Raw genomic sequence first — 23,696 nt, forward strand, 5'->3', positions numbered from 1 at the left:
CACACACACATTACACTGCCACAAGCCCCCTTGTCAACACACAGACACAACAACATTGACATCACCCCTCCCCTGATGCCCGCACACACAAAACTTACATCAGCACCCCTCACTTACCTTTTGGTGCTCTTCTGCTGCATCGCTCCTCGCTGCTCAGACAAGAAGTGAAGTGAGCACTTTCTGTCGGAGGCCAATTAGCACCAGGCAGCCTCACGATTGGCGGCCTGTTGCTGCCACTGACCTCCAATGATTTGATCTTCGTAGTGTGTGTGTGATGGCACAGGGAGCTTGTGGCAATGTAATCTGTGTGTGATGGCACAGGGGGCTTGTGGCAATGTAATGTGTGTGTGATGACACAGGGGGCTTGTGGCAATGTAGTGTGTGTGATGGCACAGGGGGCTTGTGGCAATGTAGTGTGTGTGTGATGGCACAGGAGGCTTGTGGCAATGTAGTGTGTGTGTGATGGCACAGGGGGATTGTGGCAATGTAGTGTGTGTGATGGCACAGGGGACTTGTGGCAATGTAGTGTGTGTGTGATGGCACAGGAGGCTTGTGGCAATGTAGTATGTGTGTGATGGTAAAAGAGTTCAGATGACAAATCAGAGATGATGGGCGAGAACAAACAAGATGAGAGGAAATTGTATGAAGAGGTATGGTAGTCTGGTGGGAAGAGGAAAGAAGGACAGATATTTCATGCTCAGTCACAGAATAATAAATGGAAAGAGTACACGAGGGACAGGGCTTCCATCAGAAATTGTGGGGCCCAGTACAAATGAAACAGACAGGGCCCCTCATCCCCGCTGCTGCCCCCCCCTCACCGCCTTCCGTCCCGGTGGTTAACAAATGTAAAAGTGCCCAAACTCCTGTCAACTCACGCTATAGCATATCATCATCTTCTCACTGTACTGGATGCAAAATCTTGTATTAGGACTTTGAAATGATTTTCAGTTTATACCTCTCCCTGTTACAATTTTCCACCCCCAACATTTTTGGACCCCCCTAAAGCCCAGCGCCCTAGGCTGCAGCCTAGTCAGCCTATTGGATAATCAGGCCCTGATTATCTTAAAGCAGTAGCTGCACAGTGACAATGTAGAAACGCAATGAACAGCCAGGAAGTGATTAAATGTCACTTTCTATAAACTCTCAAATATTGTGAATGGGAATAATAAATGGTAGTATATTGAAAGCATTATTTTACACGTTTTGGTTTTCTGTATACACTTGAAACAGGCAAGAATATGTTGCTGAAAATAAACTTTAGACAAAGGACATTTAAGAGGTGAAGACCATGTTAACTAGTTGAGGACCTCAAGAAAATAAGATTGTGCTTTTGATACACTCCAGTCAGAGTGAGGTAATCACGTCAGGTAGCGGATTTCAAGAGGAATCTAATTGCAAAAGATCACAATCCCTAACAATACAAGTTATTTATATAAAAGAGCTACTAATCTATGAGAAAAATGATCATACCTTGACCAAACTTGCAATAGTTCACAATGTATTTACTATTTTTATGCAGCACAGTAAAAGCTATTGCTATCTGTTATCAGTCATTTCAGAGAAAAAGAGGATGATTGCAGAGTCCTTCAGTCAGATTATTGACAGGAAATTTGACATGTCTATGAAAAGCATTTTCCCCTACTATCATAACTATCCCAAATATCTTCTGGTTTGGTACACGCCTGACACACTTCTGCTAATAATATTCACAGAAATATATATATGTAAATAAACTAACTTGTATTGCAGATTGTGTCCATATATCAGTTATGTCCGTGTTGGTTTGCACTTTAAATAATGTGTAAAATTAGCCTCTGTTGCTATGATGTGCACACACACACGTCCCTCTCTGCCCACATGCTTTACACATACACATGCCCCCTCTGCCAAGCAGCTTTACACATACACATGCCCCCTCTGTCCACATGCTTTACACATACACATGCCCCCTCTGCCCAGCAGCTTTACACATACACATGCCCCCTCTGCTCAGCTGCTTTACACATACACATGCCCTACACCTGCCCCCTCTGCCCACATCCTTTACACATACTGCTGCCCCCTTTGCCCACATGCTTTACACATACACATACCCCCTCTGCCCAGCATCTTTACACATACACACCCCCTCCGTTTAACATTACCCCTTTTTCTTACCTTTTTCTCCCCCAGTACAGGAACAGAAAGATTTCTAGCAGCTCCTGCATGGTGTACCATGTGACTGCTGCAGCCACATGAACTGTGATGTCACACACGGGACCTGTGATGTCACAGTGGGCAGCACTTCTGCCTTACAGCACTGAGGTCATGAGTTCAATTCCCAACCATGACCTTATCTGTGAAGAGTTTGTATGTTCTCCCCGTGTTTGCATGGGTTTCCTCCCACACTCCAAAAACATACTGGTAGGTTAATTGGCTGCTAACAAATTGACCCTAGTGTGTGTGTGTGTGTGTGTGTGTGTGTGTGTGTGTGTGTGTGTGTGTGTGTGTGTGTGTGTGCCAATGGGGCAGGGATTGATGTATGTTCTATGTACAGCCCTGCGGAATTAGTGGCGCTATATAAATAAATAGTGATGATGATGTCACAGGGTGAAGATGGTCTAACCACTACCTACAGTGATTCTATGCAGACAGCCTGTGTGGTGTATGCACATGCTGTCACATCTCATAGTACTCACTGCAGCCGCACAATCCATTCATAGAATACTGTACGACAAGCTGTAGTACAGTATTCTATGAATGAATAATACGGCCCCAGTGAGTAGTGTGTGATGTGACAGCCCATGCACAGATCGCACAGGCTATCAGCACAGCATTCCCACTGGACCACCAGGCATAAAGCAAAACAAAATAGAAATCGGTGGTATGCAGCACAGGCAGCGTCGGACTGGGCCGCCGGTGGACCGGGAAATCCACCGGTAGGCCCTGATGGCAGATAGCTCCGCCCTCCTCCGTGGTGGGGCGGGGCTAAAAAAATGATTCTTGTGTCGGTGGGGGCCGGGAGCCAGGTGCCGCGCGGCGGGGTCAGCGTGGCAGTGGGTGGCTGGCCCCTCCTCAGGGACCAGTCACTTTCGCTAAACAGGAAACAGGAAGTAGCGTGCGTTCCACCGTGGAACGCACGTTACTTCCTGTTTTGCTTTTGATCGCACAGCAAGCATGTGAGATGCAGCAATAAGGTAAGTGTGAATGAAAGATGGCCCTGCTATTTGTGTGAGAGACAGGGGAGGGGGGCCTGCTATTTGTGTGAGAGACAGGGGACGGGGGTGCCCTGCTATTTGTGTGAGAGACAGGGGAGGGGGGCCTGCTATTTGTGTGAGAGACAGGGGAGGGGGGCCTGCTATTTGTGTGAGAGACAGGGGACGGGGGTGCCCTGCTATTTGTGTGAGAGACAGGGGAGGGGGGCCTGCTATTTGTGTGGGAGACAGGGGAGGGGGGCCTGCTATACTGTGTGAGAGACAGGGGACGGGGGTGCCCTGCTATTTGTGTGAGAGACAGGGGAGGGGGGCCTGCTATTTGTGTGGGAGACAGGGGAGGGGGGCCTGCTATACTGTGTGAGAGACAGGGGAGGGGGGCCCTGCTATACTGTGTGAGAGACAGGGGAGGGGGGGCCTGCTATACTGTGTGAGAGACAGGGGACGGGGGTGCCCTGCTATTTGTGTGAGAGACAGGGGAGGGGGGCCTGCTATACTGTGTGAGAGACAGGGGAGGGGGGGCCTGCTATACTGTGTGAGAGACAGGGGAGGGGGGGCCTGCTATTTGTGTGAGTGACAGGGGAGGGGGGCCCTGCTATACTGTGTGAGAGACAGGGGAGGGGGGGCCTGCTATTTGTGTGAGTGACAGGGGAGGGGGGCCTGCTATACTGTGTGAATGAAATGGGAGGGGGGGGCCACAATATGGTGTGAATGAAAGGAGTGTGGGCTGCTATAATGAGGGAATAGTTTTTTTAATATAATGTGTGATATGAGGGAAAGGAGTGGGGTTGCCTTAATAGTACATGGGTAGGAGATAGGCTATTAATTTAATGGTGGAGTTTAGGTGGGGGCTAATTATTTAATGGGAGCTATTTTATTTGTGGGGTGATGGTGGGGCAATTTAATTTATTGGTGGGCTATTTAATTTAAGAGTGGGGCCTATTAAATTAAGATGGGGTGACAGACCTTTAATTTAATCCTGGGGTGGTTTAGGTGCTATTGATTGAATGTGGGGCTGAGTTTGAGGAGCACGAGGTCTATTTATTAAATGTGAATATGAATTATTTAATGGCAGTGCCTGTTGTGGGAAATAGGTATATGTATTATATGTAAATGATATTCATTTATTGCTGGGGCTGTTTGGAGGGAGGGAAATAGGTTTATTTATTAAGTGAGAATACTCTATCTTTAATGTTGGGGCTGGAGGAAGGCCTAAGTATTAATTGTGGGTGCTATAGATTTTACGCCGGGGCTGGTTGGAATTTTCTAAATGTACCCATTTTTTTTTCAAAATAGGGCACCCAACATTCCGGGATCCAGACAAGTCGCAACTTAAGAAACCAGCAGCCACAGGTGGTGACAAGAACAGGTAGGACAGTCTGTCAAATGTTCTGATTCTAGTGGGACAATCCAGATTTTTGGTGACTGTTCTACCCAATCTAAGGGGGAGGTCAAGACTGTGTACTCTTTATATACACACTGCATTCTTTATATACTACACTATGATGCTAGCTGTCCTTCATGGGCTGACCACTCCCCCCTCTAGTGTCAGGCCACGCCTCTATGATGCTGGCCACACCCCCTCTGGTGGGCCCCTAGCTTTGCAGTCCCCCGGTGGGCCCTTCATGCCCCAGTCCGACACTGAGCACAGGCCCAGGCTACTGGTGAGCCCGCTAGTACCCCCCGTACCCCGTGATGACGGCCCTGATGAGGGAGTTTGCACAGAAAAGGTAATTGTGTTTTTTGGAGGATGTGCTAGAAACCTTCCATGTATTGTACATATGTTTTCCTTTACACAACAGATAAGTTACTGACCAGTGTTCAGCATCTATTATTGTGCTAAGGAGAGAGTTGAAAGCACTAACTAGGTATTTAGAATTAATGTAAAAGAACGATGTTAGATGACTACAATGCATAAATAAAAGGTGTAAAACAGACTAAGAACATGGCTGTAAAGTAAGGTAAAGTAAGAAGGAATAGACTGAAAAGTTCTATAATGTGTCAAAGGTATTCCTACCCCATCATCCTATCTGTTTCGATATTCTGAAAATTTGAATGATTTGTAAACAATTATTGTCAGGGCAGAAGTAGTCTCCAAATCTCTCTTAAATCTAATTTAAATCTAATCTAATCTAATTTAAATCTAATTTGGGCTGGACAGTCTTATCAGTGTGTTTTTATATTCATTGTAGGGCAGTTATTTGTATCATGATGGTCCCTGATGTAAAGCTCTGTATATTGGTATTATAATACCAGCAGTTTGACAAGTTGGACAGAAGTAAGTTTATTGCACGCATATGTGAGTTCCAGAGTGTGTATTTGAAAGTGACAGGGGATGAAGGCTGATCACATCCATATGTGCTTGTTGGACATCTCATTCCAATACCATTTACCTTAATTGGAAGCAAGGGACCAAAGCCAAACCATGAAAAATAGACCCAGACCATTATTCCTCCTCAACCAAACTTTATAGTTGGCAGTACACATTCGGTTAGGGAGTGTTCTCCTGACAACCCCCAAACCCATAATCATCTGTCTGACTTCCAGATGGTGAACTGTGATTCGTCACTCCAAAAAACTTATTTCCACTGCTCTGGAGTCCAATTGTGGTTTGCTTTACAGTCCCTGTTTAGACATTTCCACTTCGCAATAACAGCACTTACAGTTGACCAAGGCAGCTTTAGCAGGGCAGAAATTTGATAAACTATTCTGTCACTGATCCTCTGATCCCTTTTCTGTATAGGCAGTGGGGCATCCCAGTCAGATGATTTGCAAGTTAGGTCTCTGAGCAGGGATTTACCTTAGTGATGGGAGCTGCAAATCCTAAGGGGTCATATAAGCTATTTATAGCAGACAAGATACCTGTGAGCGAAGGGCTTTTCTACACTGTTCACTTAAAAGGGTTGAGTTGATGGAGAATCAGTTCATAAATCAAAATCCTTAAAATCATTTATAAGATCATGGGAACGAAAGGCCTCTATCACTCCTCTGCTGTTAGAAGCTATTTTGTGAAGCCTGAGATTTCAATAGACAAACATTTCCTGAGTTCTCTTAAGGAGTCTCATCTGTTGGTAAATATTTTAAACAGTCATCCACATAGATATGTTTTTCTAAGAGTCTGTAGATTGCAACTGCAGTAGAAGGGCTGTTACCAAAGATGTGTATCCTCATGCGGTACTCTGAAATGTCTTTGAAGAGCCGTCATCTCTGAACTAAAGCAATCTTAAGAAATTCCTGTAATTATTCCTCATGAGGAAGCAGCGGAACATTTGTTGCACATCAGCAGTGAAGGCGATAGCGTCATTTTGGAAGCCGATGAGTACTCCAAGAAGTTTGTTGTTAAGATCTGGTGCTAGATTTACTAAGCTGCGGGTTTGAAAAAGTGGGGATGTTGCCTATAGCAACCAATCAGATTCTAGCTGTCATTTTGTAGAAGGTACTAAATAAATGAAAGCTAGAATCTGATTGGTTGCTATAGGCAACATCCCTACTTTTTCAAACCCGCAGCTTAGTAAATCTAGCCCCTGGTCCTGTCAAGAGAACATTATTTAAGGAGATATCTTCAAACTTTGTACTGAAATCAAACACGACTCTGATCTCACCTGGTTTCTTTGGTTGATATACTTCAAACATTGGTAGATACCAGCATTCCTCTGTGTCTTTGAGGATGTGAGCTATATCAACGTGACCATTCTCAAATATTTTAGCCATGAAAGAAAAGTGATCTCTCATCTCTGATTTTCTGTGAAAGTTAAGTTTAAGTGAAGAGAAGCCTTTATCTACTTGTTCTCTGTTGGTAGGTAGGTGGCGATCTGTGAGTTCTAGAGGCAAGAGGTGCATCCTAGCTGTTTGCCTCATCTTGACGAGACTGTTCTCCAATATTTCTAACAGTTTGCCCTTAATGGACATTGCCACTTGATCATCTTTCTTTGTTTTTTGGAGAAGGGCATCCATTTTCTCAAGTACGGGTAAGCATGTATTAACAGAAGCTGGTCTGTGTATGTTTCCCATCCATATATCTCCTATTACAGCCCATCCAAGATCTAGCCTTTGAGCATAAGGTACATTGTATGGATCATTGATCTGACTTCTGACTTTGTGGACCCCTAAGGTATCTCTTCCTATGAGTAGAATTACTTGAGGGTCTATTTTTGGTATCAGATGTGCTATACTTTTCAAATGTGTATGGTACATGGCTGTGTCTGTGTAGGAATTTAACACCTATTATCTGGGATCTGGTTGCATTCAGTGATAGTTGGTAAGAGAAGACAAGTCCTCCTGTCCATGGACTCAACTTGATAGCGAGTAGCGCTCCTCCCCTCCCGGAGCGGCTTTACAGCTAACAAAACATACATCCGACTTTATTGGCAGACTTAACACCATCCTTGGGTTGTCCACTAACTTTCATATTTGATTATTTACCACGGGATACATTATATTCCGTCCCCCTAGACATCATCGCTCTCAACAAAGGGTGATAGGAAACCCCAGGAGACGCCAATCTATTAAATACAGGTGCCAGTCTGCAACTGCCTGGAAGGAATCCTACATCAAAAGGCAGTGACCGTACTGATAGGCACGAGGAAGACATTCAGGACACTAAAAGCAATTAGAACATCCCCCATCGGAGAACTTTCGGAAATTGCATTTTAGACTATCTATTGGATCCATTGGAACTGTTCTTGACTTTTTTCTATTAGAACTAGGACCACCTTTATTTCTTCTTAGGATCTACCTTCACAAGGACTTTAGCTTTTGAGCATTTCGGCTATCATTTATAGGTGATTGAACATTTTTGCTTAGATCCTTGTTTACCCTATGAGATATTTGGACTTTAACTATACATTACTATGCTTGTGACTGTTTCATGCATATGTCTTTGTATATTTTATTTATGTTATATACCTATTTGATATACACATAAATATTGATTCATATTACATTTGTCCCCAGAGTAACACTTGAACCATTGAAGGCATAACAGTCACTTAGCTCTTCAGTAGGATTCCACTGCTAATGTTGGACTATGGAGATTGCATGACTGTGTGCTTTATTTTATTTACCTGTCTGCAATGGGTGTGGCTGAAATGGCAAAAGCACACTAATTAGAAGGGGTGTCCACATACTTTTGGCCATGTAGTGTTTCAGTTGCAGCTAAAAACAGGCAAAGGAAGAAAGTAGATGCTGTGTGATTTATAGTATTTGTGTTTGTTAGATGAAGTGTAAGGTTGTGAATAAATGTAAGCAGTTTGTAGGAGTTAAACAGGGAGGATGATAGTTGAGAAAGCTTGATATGGATGGTATTAATTACAGGTGAGTAGCAATAACTGATTATTTTATTAACAAGAGATGAATGTGAGAAATGCTGCAATGGACAGAATAACAGTAAACGTAAAAAGAGAAATTGGTAAAAAGTGAACCTAATATGATAGCTGGGTCACTTCGGCAATCAAGGAAAAATAAATCAAATACTTATGTTTAGATCACAGTAAGGCAGAGGGAGTTGGCACAGCAACACACACAGATATTTGATTACAGTTATTTAACTGCGATATCCCATCTTCTAAGCACATCACTTCTAATCGTATTCACTTGTTTTATGGTGATGAAACATAAACAAAGGGGGTTGGGTACAATATGGCGACGGTGAATATTTCGACACTTATGCTGTTGACACCACAATGGTGTAAATGTTGAAATATTTATTCTGTCAACATGTTTAAAAAGGTGACATTGTGATTGTCGACAGTAGTTATGTCGACAGTCACAATGTCAATATTCAAGGGGCACTGCTAGCAGCACCCGGCGGACAAAAGTAGTTAATAATAATTAAAAAAAAAAAATTATTATTGCGGACCCCATCTCCATATGGAATCCAGCCAATGCTGACCAGCCAGGGGGGCTGGTTGTCTTTATGGCAGAGGTTCCCCTGCTATAGTGACACCAAGCCTAGTGCTGCTTGTAGTAAAATTAGGGGGTCTAGTGTCCCCGTCCTTAGCAGTCTGAGGCTGAGTACAATTATGGCAGGGTGACTCCCTGCTGCAGATTCCGCTGCTATAGTGCCACTTGCCCCAGCTGGCATGCCTAGTACTGGCCAGTGGCGCACGCAGGGGGGGTTTCTGATTCTCTAGAACCCCCCCCTGCGCTAACTAAGTGGCCACTGTGCTATACAGCAGCCGCGGTGCTGTCAAAGAAGCGTCTGCGGCGGTGTTGTATTGTATACAGCACCGCCGCAGACGCTTCTTAGACAGCGCCGTGGCTGCTGTACAGGACAGCGCTGGCGAAACGGAGCTGCGATTACCAGCACTAGGGTGGCAGTCAGCATAGTCAGCAAGAAGCGGATCTTTATGCCATTTTCATGCTGTATATATGGACACTGCACAGTACCACTGCTCTTTATGTCATTTTCATACTGGACATACGGACAAAGGTGGACGAAGTTCTAAACAAAAGAAGAAAAATATTAAAATTAATATGGCTATACAATAATCATTTAAAACAAAAAGTACATATTCTTTTAGTATGCTGCGCTGTTTACATTTAAACTAAAGATAACTCCTGCTTTATTGCTATCAGGTATCATGAAATATATTGCTATTATTTATTTTTGCACATAATCCTTGATTGTGGTTAACAGATGAAAATCATTTTACATATTTAGTGTTGTCATATGGAAGGTACAAATTATCTCAAACTTGTGTTGATTGCTGATTTCCTATGTATAGAAACCATCCACAGTAATACTTATAAATCAAGTGAAGCCCCTTATAAAATATAATCCTCATTTCATACAGTAAATTAGTTGCAGAAATCCAATTTTAACTTCTAATTGAAATACTAAAAGCTAAACCATTCAATTTTTCTGGTTCCTGTCAGGTTCTGAGTCCAGAACATCTACTTTTCATTACCAGTTTCTTAGCCTCTAAGATGTTGGAGCAGGTACTATGATATGTCCCGTCAACCTCCAGAAATATATAAGGCCTGCAATAATATAGAAGTTTGTTGAAGCATTTATTAATCTGTATCTTTGCAGAGTCCTGTATCCTTGAATCTGAACTTGCTGCATTCTTGTCTCAATCTCAGAGTCAGTTTGTAGCCTTGTGCCTTCCATCGATGCATTAGTCGGTGTCTTGTGAATCCTGATTTACCTGCTCCATTTTTTAGGCTGTGCCTGCTTTGTTCTGATTTTGTTGCTACCTTTCCTTGTTTCTCTGTCCTGGTCTTATCCCACTTACTTTGTCCTGCTATTCCAAGTCTGTGAAACTGAGGGCAGTTCCGAGAGGAATTTGAGCTGCTATAGGCACAAGGATATGCTAAGACCAGGAACTCTGTTCCCCAGTAGTGGCTTGGGTACAATGACCTTCCTTTTCAATATTCCTTATGTTCTTTCTGCCTCAGTCTTGACTGTTATGCTTTGTTGTATCTGTGTCCTGTTTATGTTCTCAATTGACTCCTGAGGGTATATTTACTATGTGGCGGTTCAGTAGAACCGCTGATTCCCAGAGGTTTGAAGTAATTTTCTTCAAACAGCAATTTTATTAAAGACAAAACCTGACAGGCTTTGTGTTTAATAAAAGTGCCATTTTAAAAAATGATTTCAAATCGCCGGGAATCACCGCATAGTAATTATACCCCCTGGTATTGACCACAAATTGACTAACTACCCATTTTGGTTTGACCACTAGCTATATATCTACATGGGTCATCTGACCCTGCAATGTCTACTATATCAGTATTACTATGTCCATGTTATAATCTCTCCTTGCACAATGTCCCAACCTATCCATCCTGTCCATTTATGTTGTTGTTTTCCCTGGGATCCCATCCTCCCACAGTTACTGATCACCAATCATCTGCTGGACATTATCATTTCCTTTTGAAAGTGATGAAATATAAATCACTGAATGCACAATGATTACAATACCAGCACATTCTATCAGCTGGTGGGTAATTGTACCAAGAGATTTCACACAGTTTTATACTGCACAAAAAATAATTGTGATATAGGTGCTTACTGAGTTTAACTGATTTAAGTTTTTGAATGGAAATTATCACTATCTCTTCCTCTGGGAGGAAGGTCCAGAGATATTTCCAGACAACAAAGTGCAGGGTATTGGCAATGCCATGGAAAATGTGGCATCACTTATTATACCAGTAATAAAGGGTTTTATTGAAAATATAATTCTTGAAAATTCATTTTGGCAAAAATGGAAAACATAGTAAAATGGTTAATAATAGGATAAACAATATGGCTTCTTTTTTATCATATCAGGATAGATATGTTTTTATTTATTATATTTTATTTTATTTGGTTTATGTAAGGTATAACAAAGCATTTTACTTAGCCAACATTTTGACATTTATTATTTTAAAGTAGTCTGTATCATACCATGATGTATTTTGGTGACTTCTTGATATGTATGGGGATCCCCTCAATGTACAGTGCTGAGTATTATGTTGGCATGTTTACTTATTTGTATGTTTATATCTAACAAGTTAACCTGTGCATGATACTCATGCATTCTAGTCAAATAAAGCTACTTAAGGTGTTAAAAAGGTTCTTGTCATGCATTTGGGGCTAGGCCAGGCCTCCTCAGGGGAAGAGCGTTACTTCCCGACGTAAGCGCCCTTTTTTAACGTGGTTTTGTCCACATGTCACCACCTCATCATTTTTCTCCATCACCTCATCCTTCATCTTTATCGCCACATCTATCCAGATGTCTATCCAGACACAGGGATCTCTCTCAGCGGTCCTGAGTATCACACTCCTCTTGCTCTGTCACCCCCGGCAACCACCAACCATTCCCCCCTGTCACCCCCGGCAACCACCAACTACTCCCAACTGTCACTTCTCCTTCAAGAAATATATATATATATTTTTTTAAATCTTTATAAACACTTTTAACAATTAGCAAATTAAATTAACCAATTAATAATATCTTAGTATACGAAATTTCAGCCCTTTCTGAGTTTTTTTCCCACACACACTAAGAATTTAGTAGGTCAGTGTATAACTTCGCCCAGCAGGTGGCGCTGCAGCTTGGTTTTTTTTTCCCACACACAGACACACGCCACTAGGCTTTTATATAGTAGATATGGGTAAACATAATTTATTTATATTACAACATGTGTTAACATGCTATAACATAGGATCACCAGAACCCAAAATGGTCAGAGGCAGCCCAGTGTGGTATGCAGTAAGGCAGATCAGTACAAAAGGGCTGCCAAAGGTAGTTGAGGACAAGCCGGTAATGGTACAAGTGTAGAGAAGGTCTCAAGACAACATGCAGCTGGCCTTTATTTGGGATTAAACCAAATCACTTTCATTGCGAGCAGGTGTAAATTGATTATCTTTGAACATGATTTTGAAAGTGATTGGTTAACACATTGACATCCCCATTATGAAAGGGTGCTCACAGTTGCAGGGTCACATTAGGTTTGGAAAAGGGTCTCTTGATTTCAAACTTTATGCCACAAACACTTGTAATTTCAATAAGGGTGTGTAGACTTTTTATATCCACTGTACATAAGATGCTACTTTGTACATCTATTCCAACACCAATCCTGTATTTGTATAACTCCTCCTAATCTGTAAGAGTATTAGATGCTAAATATTTATCAGATAATTAATCTATTAATACTAATGAGGAAAATGTGTAGATATAAAATTATTGTTTTTATCAGTATTTGTAAGATAATGGGAGTTTTTGTGTTGATTACATCTGCCATAAGCTGTAGCATACTTTGGCAAAAAATGTACATTTGCAAGAATATAATAAACCTAATTTACAGCACTCCCTAAAAGGCCTTAATAAGAAACATTTTCCAGTGATACTGGAAATACATTACTACTGTGGGAAGAGAAGAAAAACTGCATCTATATCCTAATTATATGTGATGTGATGAGCAACCTATAAGTAACATTGAAACACTATAACGTCTATTCATCAAAGTCATACAAGCAAAAGCACAGATGAGAAAATAGGTCTGATTATTTAATTATGCGTATTTTCACCAAGTAAGCATAATGTATCGGTCGAAGTGACACATTGCCAAGGAATACTTATGTGTCCAATGAGAGGGAAAGTATCTTGCTGGGAAAATGAAAGAGAACAAATTGTAGAACTTGTGAGGATCATGCAGAAACATTTATTGAATAATGGCAGCTCTGGTGATTAAAGAGACAAATACAAAGCAGTCAGTTTTATGTGGCACAGTGGTGTTGTATAATGGCATTATTACTTGTTTCACTGAAATTGTTTAAAGCCAGATTTACACTCTTTTCATACATTGTATTGAATTACTAGCAGAAAAAACAAATATAACCCATGGATAATTGTAACTATACAACTTTGCATTAGATTAAATTCTACTTTAGTTAAAAATATGCTCCTGTGACAAAGTGGAATGTGGGTTCAAGTTTCTGGTCAAAAAAAGAGACAAAGGAAGAGCTGGAGTAGGAATGAGGAGGATAAATGAATCAGAGGGGACAGAAAGAGGTGTGGAGAGGTACAGATATATTGAGGCACACAGCCCAGGATTGCCAACTTTCTAAATGTTACTATCGATATTTCTATGTAAGTTTACTTTTCAAGCATGTTTAGAATTTTAATATTATATAACATGTCACATTACTGACAGAGACCAGACTTAATATTTTCTTACTGTCAGTAAATTTGATGTTGGCTGTAAAAGAGACGAGAACGAATCAGCAGTCTTCCTTAACAAATAGATGGCCCTGCTGCCAAGCCAATGTGGTTTGGGGGAGAAAATAATCGCAGCAGTTCTTTCCACCTAAAGGGTTATGTATAAACCATAAAATGTGGATGTGTTTATATCTACTCTGTAACCATATGCAGGATCATTTATTAAACACATCATTATGTCTATGCTCACTATCCACAAGTGCTCAATTTCATTTCTAATTAATCTGTTCTTACAGCAAAGTGATTTCCAGTGTGATAGCCTATACATGTGTAAGCAAGTATAAAAGTGATAAATCTTACAATATGCAGATATTAATGTATGTGTAATACAACTTACTATTTATAAATGGGGACCACAGAGACTTTGTCAGCTGGTTTGTTGACATTTTGATACCTTCACTACATACATGATGGGATAATTGTCAAAAATGTATTTATAATGGCCATGCCTTCTTTATCTTTGAAACACATAAATCATGAATACTATACTCTTACCATACTGTTATGTTAATGTCATATATCAAAGTTGCAGAGTGAGACAATGATGTATGTGGCGCTACAGACAATGTAGTCTAAGAATGATGAATATATCAAAGCGATACATATAGTTTCTAAAATATTCTTGTTGCCTGAAGACGTTTATTTAAGCAGAAACACAGTTTGATATTGAGTAAGAGCTTGTTTACAATTACAGACCAAATATAAGTTAAATGGCATAAAGACATAAAGAAAATACAAGATGAACTACAGGTTGTGCTAATCAGATATAAGCGCTCTAAATAAATCCTTTACTATAAAGCTTATGCATTATTTTGTTTTTCCTATAAAGAATTGATACATTGAAGAAATATGATCTTTTAAGCTCGGCCAGTGTCATAAAAAGCTCCACTACTACTAATGTAAAATTTTACCAAAGTCCCTTGTAATTACATAACTGGTGAATTAGTTGCATTCAGCACTTTAACATGGCAAAGGAGGGAATGTGTTCCGGCTAGGGGAAGGAACAGGTTAGCAAAAGTTTACAGTAATACATTATATATAATTATCTTACTAAAACTTAAACTTGCTTAATCCATAACTTAAACTAACTTTTCCAGTAGGGCTTAATGGGGGCATAGGTCTACCTAATAGACAATGGTGAGCTTTGTGCTTAACATATTTGAATAAATTAACTCTGACAGGAGAGTATTTATCAGAATAAAGTCTTTTGGAATCTCATGTTAATTGGCAATATAATATTTCTAATGGTTGGACTACAGATGGGAAGGTTTTAACTGACTTAAAATTGTTTCTATAATTGCAATACCTGATCAAGACGATAGCAATAAAATGACATGTGAATATATTTCAAAGGTAGGGTTCCTGGGCCTGATTCATTAAGGAAAGTTAAGCAAAAAATTGAGTACGTTCTCTTACTCAAGTTTTATGAACAAAACCATGTTGCAATGCAAGGGGTGCAAATTAGTTTATTATTGTGTACATAAGGGAAATACTGTCAGTTTTTTCATGTAGCACACAAATACTTGATAGCTTATTAGTACATTGAAATTAAAATAAATCTGCCATCACATTTTAAATTTATCGCCCCCCCCCCCCCCTCCAATGCAACAAAGTTTTGCTTTACTTCCTTACTTTTGCTTAACTTTCCTGAATAAATCAGGCCCCCAATGTGTTTAAAATGTAAACCTTATCATCCAGGAACATGACATTTTCTCAGTCTATTATGAAATATTCTTCTGTTGGTTGCCAAATACCGGTATGGGGACTCTTATCCACAAACACACTGTCCAGATTGTTCTGAAATATGGAATGGAAAAAATGATTGAATTGTTGCATTGTCATTGATTTTGTCATTCACAGACTAGGGGGTATATTTACTAAACTGCGGGTTTGAAAAAGTAAAGATGTTGCCTATAGCAACCAGATTCTAGTTATCATTTATTTAGCACATTATACAAAATGACAGCTAGAATCTGATTGGTTGTTATAGGCAATATCTCCACTTCAAATCCGCAGTTTAGTAAATATACCCCCAAATGTGTCATCCTATCATTACAATATGAAGCTTTGCTAAACAATTTAGTAAGTATGGGAATTCCAGGGCTGAGTACAGTGGGGGGAAAGCCAGGAGGAATGTTAAAATGTGTTTTTATACTTTTATTGATGGTGCTCTAAATTACAGAATTATGTAAATAAAAAAATATTTGGAGAATCCAGGAAACAACAATATATGTAGTCAATAGGGAGAACTGTTCTATGATGATGCATTATGTTGTAAAGTAACAAGTGTCTTCATTCTTCCTGTCATGCAGCTAATCTTCAGACTATTTGGATGTAACACCATGACTTTTGAGATCATAGTCCTTGACTTTTCTCATATAAGAGGGCTTTGGGAAACTCGTGTTAAGAAGTATAAACATCGCTGTAAAAAGGAGAAGGAAAGAATTGAAGCCAGTGCCTTGCAAAAGTAAGTATATGATACAGATTGTGCTGTTGCTGTAGTACCATGAAAAGTTCAGAGTAATGGAAAGAAACTTTAATATGACAATGGTGATGAAGAAAACATGCAGAAATAGGGAATAAAGAACATTATCACAAGATCTTATAATTTGAGTTGTGAATATAACCCCTTTTGTTATCCAAACAATAAGTAGAGCTAGAGATATTTTCATCCATCTGTCTGCAGTGTTGTGCTTTAAAAAGCTGGTGTAGGAGGCAGAAACTCACAGGTCTGTCACGTAAATGGTATTACCCAGAAGTCCTTTATCTCTTTAGAGTGCCTCATTTACATCTTAACGTGGGAGAACACTTTATTTTTCTTTCAATATAATACATTACATGCAGTAATGTGCCAAATCTCTTGTGTTAAGGTTAGTAAAAATAAACAAAGTGTATAAGCCTTAATACCAAAAAAGTTGCATTTTTAAGGTATTTTTAGTTATGCATTTTTCCTCACTGGAGCACAAAAATTTATAGAAATGCAGCTTGTTAAAAATGAGTGTAAACATCACTTCTCGGCCTTTTGGCTAAGATCAAGTGCAGTTGTGGCAGAGCTGTACTTGGACTTCTGGTCAGGTGGCGAGCAAGTGGCTTTGAAAACCCGGGACTAATGTGCCCCCTGAAGGTGCTAAAAAAAATCACAGGTCAAGCACTGTAAAACAGTGATAATGTAATTATGTTGGCACCTTGCACATTATGACCACTTTATTTTACGCACCGTCTCTATTCTTTACCCTGGCCTTATGGCTGGGTGAGAACAGTTTTATAATAGCCCGGCCATGAGGCTGGGGCCGTACCCACTCAGAACTTTTTTATTTTTCTATTTATTCACTTTTTGTATTTCACTTTAATTTGTGTGTTTTTGTCACGGATATTAGACCCTTATGGGCTCTATATCCCCGAAGATCTAGGGGGTGCTGCGTGATCCTTAGGTTCCGGCCCCCCTGAATCTCATCATTGCCCATCCTTTCGGGGGTGGGCCAGTTGTTGAGCCCTGGGTGAAAGTTTGGTGGATCCCAGGGTCTAAAGGCCCCCCTAGCCATACAGTGAAGGGGGTCTGAAGACCCTTGCTCCCTAAGGGTCCTTTTCGATCCGGGGGTTGGGGACTAGGACACTTCCTTTCTAGAGGAGGGTCACATACTGCAGCCCTGTGCACGTTTTTAAGTTTTTACACTTTCTTTTCTAGCACTAGGGCACGAAAGCACTGTTCCCGGGCTTTCAAAAGAAAAAATGAGTGTAAACATGAAGACTGTTTTTAACAGTGAATCCAATTAAGTTTTATTTTTTTACAAAATATTTTTCCAGGAAGAAACTACTTGAAAGTTACCTATTGTTTACAAGTATGTCCTAGGTACATTATATATGCTTTTTTGTGTATACAGAAAAATGCAATTAAACATTACTATTATACACATGCTTATAATATAAAGTTACCGATGTTTAAAATATCTTAGTAGGCAAAATTACTAGACAATGGTATATTGTTGCAAAGTTTAAGTGCCCGATGGGCACATGTAGAGGAAGATGTTAAGGAATCATTTGCAGGTCTTTAGAAGTGTATGTAAAGTAATCAGTGTTGTGGGCTTCATGGATGAGATGTCTGGACAGACAATAGGGCAACTTGTATTAAGTGACTGAAGGTTTCACAAGCAAATTAAACACTTTAACTTAACTCCAGGGACATCCAACCAAGGCCCAATAGTATGGTGCAATTGAGGATACTGTAGTTTCATTGAAAATCAAAATAACAGATGTACAGTATATGTCAGGTGAGTTTGAGGGGCGGTACCATAAACTAAATTCCTAGAATCTATAATTGGTATTAGGATATGTTTTCCAATTTGCTTTCGGTCATAAGAGGACGATAACAGTTGTATCTATAGAAGAGGTTCAGATAGAATACATTTTGAATGTCAATATGCACATAAAGGTGTGGATAAAGCCATATACCCATGATATTTGGATACTGGTGTCAGATCTAGAGATGGTCACTGACCCCCGTGTCTTGGTTTTGGATCCGGTTTTGGATCTGGATTACCATCGTGTTTTGGTTTTGCAAAACCGCCATTGCGTGTTTTGGTTTTGTTTGGTTTTGTTTTGCTATTTTGTTGGAAAATCAATGTTTTTGGGCATAAAATAACGCAATTTAGTGCTTCAACTGTTTTAGAGATAAGTAATCTAATTGCAGAGGTAATAAATCATCCAAAAAACAGTTTAATTCTTTGTTGGTAGGCCTTCATTTATTCTACACACAAAACAGATTGTCTTTCTCTCCATCTATGCATATTGGCAATTCAGCCATCGTCTTTGGATGTATATTACACCCTACACTTATAGTTAAATATGTAAAGAAATGGAAAAAGGCAGTTTGCTTTCTGCCTCTATAGGCCCCCCTCCACTTGTCGAAAAAAAAAAAAAAAAAATTCAGCCGCTATAGACTGTACAATATTAATTGACATGGAGAAAGCCAGTTTGGTTTCTGCCTCTCTAGGCTTCCCTCCACTTGTATAAAATACAAAAAAATTCAGCCGTTATAGACTGTACAATATTAATTGACATGGAGAAAGCCAGTTTGGTTTCTGTCTCTCTAGGCTTCCCTCCATTTGTATAAAATACAAAAAAATTCAGCCGTTATAGACTGTACAATATTAATTGACATGGAGAAAGCCAGTTTGGTTTCTGTCTCTCTAGGCTCCCCTCCACTTGTATAAAATACAAAAAAATTCAGCCGTTATAGACTGTACAATATTAATTGACATGGAGAAAGCCAGGTTGTTTTCTGTCTCTCTAGGCTCCCCTCCACTTATATAAAATACAAAAAAATTCAGCCGTTATAGACTGTACAATATTAAGAGAAATGGACAAAGGCAGTTTGGGGTCACTCTGTCTATGACACCCTACCCTTAAGGAGACATTGCCCAAACAGCAGCCTTTTAAGACGATACGTGATATGGAAATGACACAAGTCCCTTTCCTCTTTTGGGGTAGATTGCACCCTACACTTACATAGAAAGTTTTCCAAAGATGTTATCGTCATCATCTTCAGCTTCATCCTCACCCTCATCAGTGTGTATGTCATCATCACAGACGATCAATTCATCGCCGCTTGAATCCGCCATTAGAGAACAGTCAGTGCTTGGATGTCTTGGATGGTGAAGGCCTTCCTCGTGGAAGATGCAGTTCATTTTTATAAACATCATTTTCTCCACATTTTTGGGAAGTAACCTTCTACGGCGATCACTGACTAAGTTCCCTGCTGTGCTGAACACTCGTTCAGAGTACACACTAGAGGGTGGGCAGCTTAGGTATTGCAAAGCAAGTTTGTACATGGGTTTCCAAATGGCCTGCTTTTCTTCCCAGTAAGGAAAGGGACTGTCTGAAATTACCATATCAACTACCTCTTGAAAGTAATCCTCCAGCATCCTTTGCATGTTTATACTCGTATTGGATGGAGTTATGGGCAAAGTGACAAATTTTTTTGAAAAATCCTTCAAACTAGCCCAGATGTTAAATTGTTCTGGTCTGCCCCCTGTGTCTTCCCTGCTTCTTTTTTGTAAATTAAATTTTTTACGAGCAGCAGCAGCTTGAGAAAGTGAAGGAGGACACGTTGTCAAGCCGAGGCCCAGTTCAGCGGACAACTTGCTGAGAAATAGCTCCTTGCAAAAGTTCACATCTCGCTCATTTAAAAGTAAAGACTCAATGTAGGTTTTAAACCTTGGATCAAGCACAGTGGCCAAAACGTACTGATCCGAGTTCAAGATCTTAATAACTCGAGGATCATTGTGAAGCGAATTAAGTAGTTGATCGACAAGGCCAACATACTTTGCTGAATTGGTTGCTTTCAGCTCCTCCTTCATTTTCTCAAGCTGCTTTTCCAATAGTCTAACTAAAGGAATGACTTGGCTCAAACTAGCAGAGTCTGCACTCACCTCACACGTCACAACTTCAAATGGTTTCAGCACCTTGCACAGGACTGAAAGGATTCCCCACTGTGCAAGAGTAAAATACATCCCCCCTCCTTTCCCAATGTCATGGCTTGTGCAATATGCTTGGATGGCTTTGCGCTGTTCCTCCATCCTCTGAAGCATGTACAGGGTGGAATTCCACCTAGTTACCACCTCTTGCTTAAGTTGGTGGCAGGGCAAGTTAAACTGCTCTTGGAGCTGCTGTAACCTCCTACATGCTGTGGCTGAATGCCTGAAATGGCCTGAAATTTTACGGGCCACCGAAAGCGTCTCCTGCACCTCACGGTTATTTCGCAGGAAGCTCTGCACCACCAAGTTGATGGTGTGAGCAAAACAGGGAATATGTTGGAAATCACCCAGCTGTAATGCTCGCACTATATTGTTGGCGTTATCAGAAATGACATACCCTGGGGAGAGTCCGACTGGTATAAGCCATGCATCAATCACATCTCTCAGTTTGTGTAACAAATTGTCAGCCGTATGCCTGTTAGTGAAGCCGGTGATACAAAGAGTGGCCTGCCTGTGACAAATGTTACGTAGTGGTGTACATGCTGCTGCTGTTCCTGCTGGTGAAGGTGAATGACCAACCCAGTGGGCTGTCACAGTCATATAGTCTTTGGTTTGGCCACTTCCACTTGTCCACATATCTGTGGTTAAGTGGACAGTGGGCAGAATGGCATTTTTCAGCGCAATCTCTACATTTTTACACACTTTTTGGTATAGTTGTGGAATTGCTTTACAGAAGAAATGGTGTCGCAATGGAATTCTGTAACGCGGACACAAAACCTCAATTAACTGTGAAAAACTAGCTGCGTTTATTGTGGAGATTGGACGCAGATCTAAAACTAACATTGCAGCCATGGCGTCTGTGATTCGCTTGGCGACTTTGTGACTGCTGTCATATTTGCTTCCCCTCGCAAATGATTGTTTCACAGTTAATTGCTGAAATGTAGGACTGCTCATTTTCTTGACCTGCCTCTGGGATGACGATTCACCCCCAGCAGCAGCAACAGCAGCAGCAGTGGGACTAATGCTTTCTTCAGAGGAATCAATAATAGTGCAGGAGTCATCCAGCCTTAAGTGGGATGCCAGGCTAACTCCGAGCGCTACTGAGGATATTGATGAGGATGGTGTGGTGGGTGTATTTTGTAGTCGTCGGGATGTCGGTGAGCGGAGGGTCTTAGCTGATGATGGAGTGCTTGTATTTTTTTGGGAAGAACTTACAGCTTTTCCCAACACTTTTCCATGAACTCTCGTTAAATGGCGTAACATAGACGAGGTTCCAAGATGGTTAAGGTCCCTCCCTCGACTGACTGTGGCTTCACATACACTACAAATGGCTATACAATTGTTGTCTGGATTTGGGTAGAAATAATTCCACACATAAGAAGTGGATTTTTTTGTTTTATGGCCAGGCATGACAATGGCCTTTTTCTTGTCACGTGCCAGAACTGCTGCCACTGGTGCAGGACTTACACAAACAACCTCATCCTCATCAACATCCTCATTAGCGCCCTTGTCACCTACAGAAATCTCCCCCTCATCCTCTTCTAATTCCAAAGTGGCTTCCTCAATTTGGGTATCACCGGCTACACTCGGGCTATTAAGGCACACATCAGCAGAATGCTCACGATTAGACATCCCACTGTTGGATGGACTCTCCACAGGGATTGTTGTCATTTGTGAATCAGAGCAAACATTCTCCTCTAATGCCTTACTGTTTTCTTGCAGCTCGGCTTTGACGCGTAACAGTAGTTGTGCACCAATTGTAGGCTGGGTAACTTTTTGGGATCTGCCACTAATAGGCAAAGGTAAAGGCCTCATTCTCTCTTTGCCACTGCGTGTGTAGAATCACATGTTTGCAATTTTTTTTTTATCGGCACTTAACTTTTGCTCAGTTACACTTCTTTTTCGCTTCAATACAGTAAATTTTTTTGGGTTTTTTTGCACTGATTTGGAAACACTCTCTTGTTTGACATTGCCTTGGCCAGATGACATACTGGGAACACTAACATCAGGACTGGTGACAGAACCTGGTTGCTCATTCTGATCATATGTCGACTGCTTTGAATCCATTCTGAGCGCAAAGCACTTGTAGTGCTAAAAATTAGTTGGTAGATACTGCTGACAGATATGACTTTTGACAGCCAGAAACATTTATGCACAAGTTCGGGTGGGTTCAGTTCTCGGGGAACCGGACCCGCACATCTCTAGTCAGATCACAGTTGGAGCTTGCTTTAATCTGTAACTCAGGTGATGGGCACTTTGCAAGGTTTGCCTTTGTCCAAAATAACATAGATATAGACTTATTAGTCTGCAAAATGTGTGAATGCACTATTTTCTATTGTGTAGATGACACTTCATTAGATTATTATAATGGGTACAAATAAGGTAATGCATTTACCAATATCACTGTCAAGCCACATCTCTATGCTATCTCTACCCTTTCTTTACACTATTGTTGGTTGTAAACCTATCAAAAAGTTTTAATACTTTTAGGCTTCCATACTAGGAAGCTACATGCGTTCCAACTTGGAACACAAACCAGTTAGCATTGAATGGTCACATTAGTATGGCACATGATTTTATGGTATGTTATCTGTTCTATGTAGTTGCCTCAAGCAAAATTTTCATTAGATATGTTTTAATAAAAGTGTTGATTTTCATCTGCAACCTTAATATCTATTATTTTTTTCCCAGCACTAATGGATTTTTTTATACATACATCTGAGCAGATATAATAAGGTCCTATTCTCATATAATAGAGCTCATAATATTTATGTTATGAGGGTGCCACTGAAGTCAAGAAGCAACCTACACAAACAGGGCCTGATTAGCCAATAGGCTAACCACGCTGCAGCCTGGGGCGCTGGGCCTTAGTGGGCACAGTGCAGGCAGGCCACCCCCTGGATTCAGTGGGGTGGCCCGACTGTCACTATGCAACGAGTCAGTGCAGCTGTAGAACTCTTAGTCTTAGACCAGATTAAGTACAGATTGCGCCCGCTCTGACAGGGCAGCTAACAGCAGGCACATATGCTGCCGGCTGCATGTAAACCAAAAAAATGAAGATTTCTGCAGTGTAGTGCTGGAGGCTGCAAAAGAAGAGGAGCAGGGCCAGAAGAGAGGAAGGTAAGGTTAACCTAATGCTTAAATACCAAGGAGGAAGAAAAGGTGATAATTTGTCTGCGGAAGAGGGTTGATGGTTGGGGGGTGATGAAATGGCTGCTGGGTGGGGAGGGGTCATGAATTGGCCACTGGTTGTTGATAGCTAAGGTAGGCGATGAATTGGCTGGTGGTGTGGTGAAATAACTGGTTGGATAAGTGAGGAAATCGCT

The 23,696-nt window shown here is 40.8% G+C and overlaps 1 protein-coding gene across 1 annotated transcript in view; it reads left to right on the forward strand.

Moving 5' to 3' along the window:
- The window catches only part of LRRC2 (leucine rich repeat containing 2), a 224,824-nt gene that overhangs the window by 13,483 nt on the left and 187,645 nt on the right, over window positions 1-23,696 (forward strand). Inside the window, exon 2 of the mRNA XM_075191913.1 lies at window positions 16,210-16,364. Coding sequence (XP_075048014.1) covers window positions 16,240-16,364 — 125 coding nt within the window. The 5' untranslated portion in view covers window positions 16,210-16,239. The remainder of the gene's footprint in view (window positions 1-16,209; window positions 16,365-23,696) is intronic.

Source organism: Mixophyes fleayi, chromosome 1 (genome assembly GCF_038048845.1).
Source record: "Mixophyes fleayi isolate aMixFle1 chromosome 1, aMixFle1.hap1, whole genome shotgun sequence".
In the NCBI taxonomy this organism is placed as follows: domain Eukaryota; kingdom Metazoa; phylum Chordata; class Amphibia; order Anura; family Limnodynastidae; genus Mixophyes; species Mixophyes fleayi.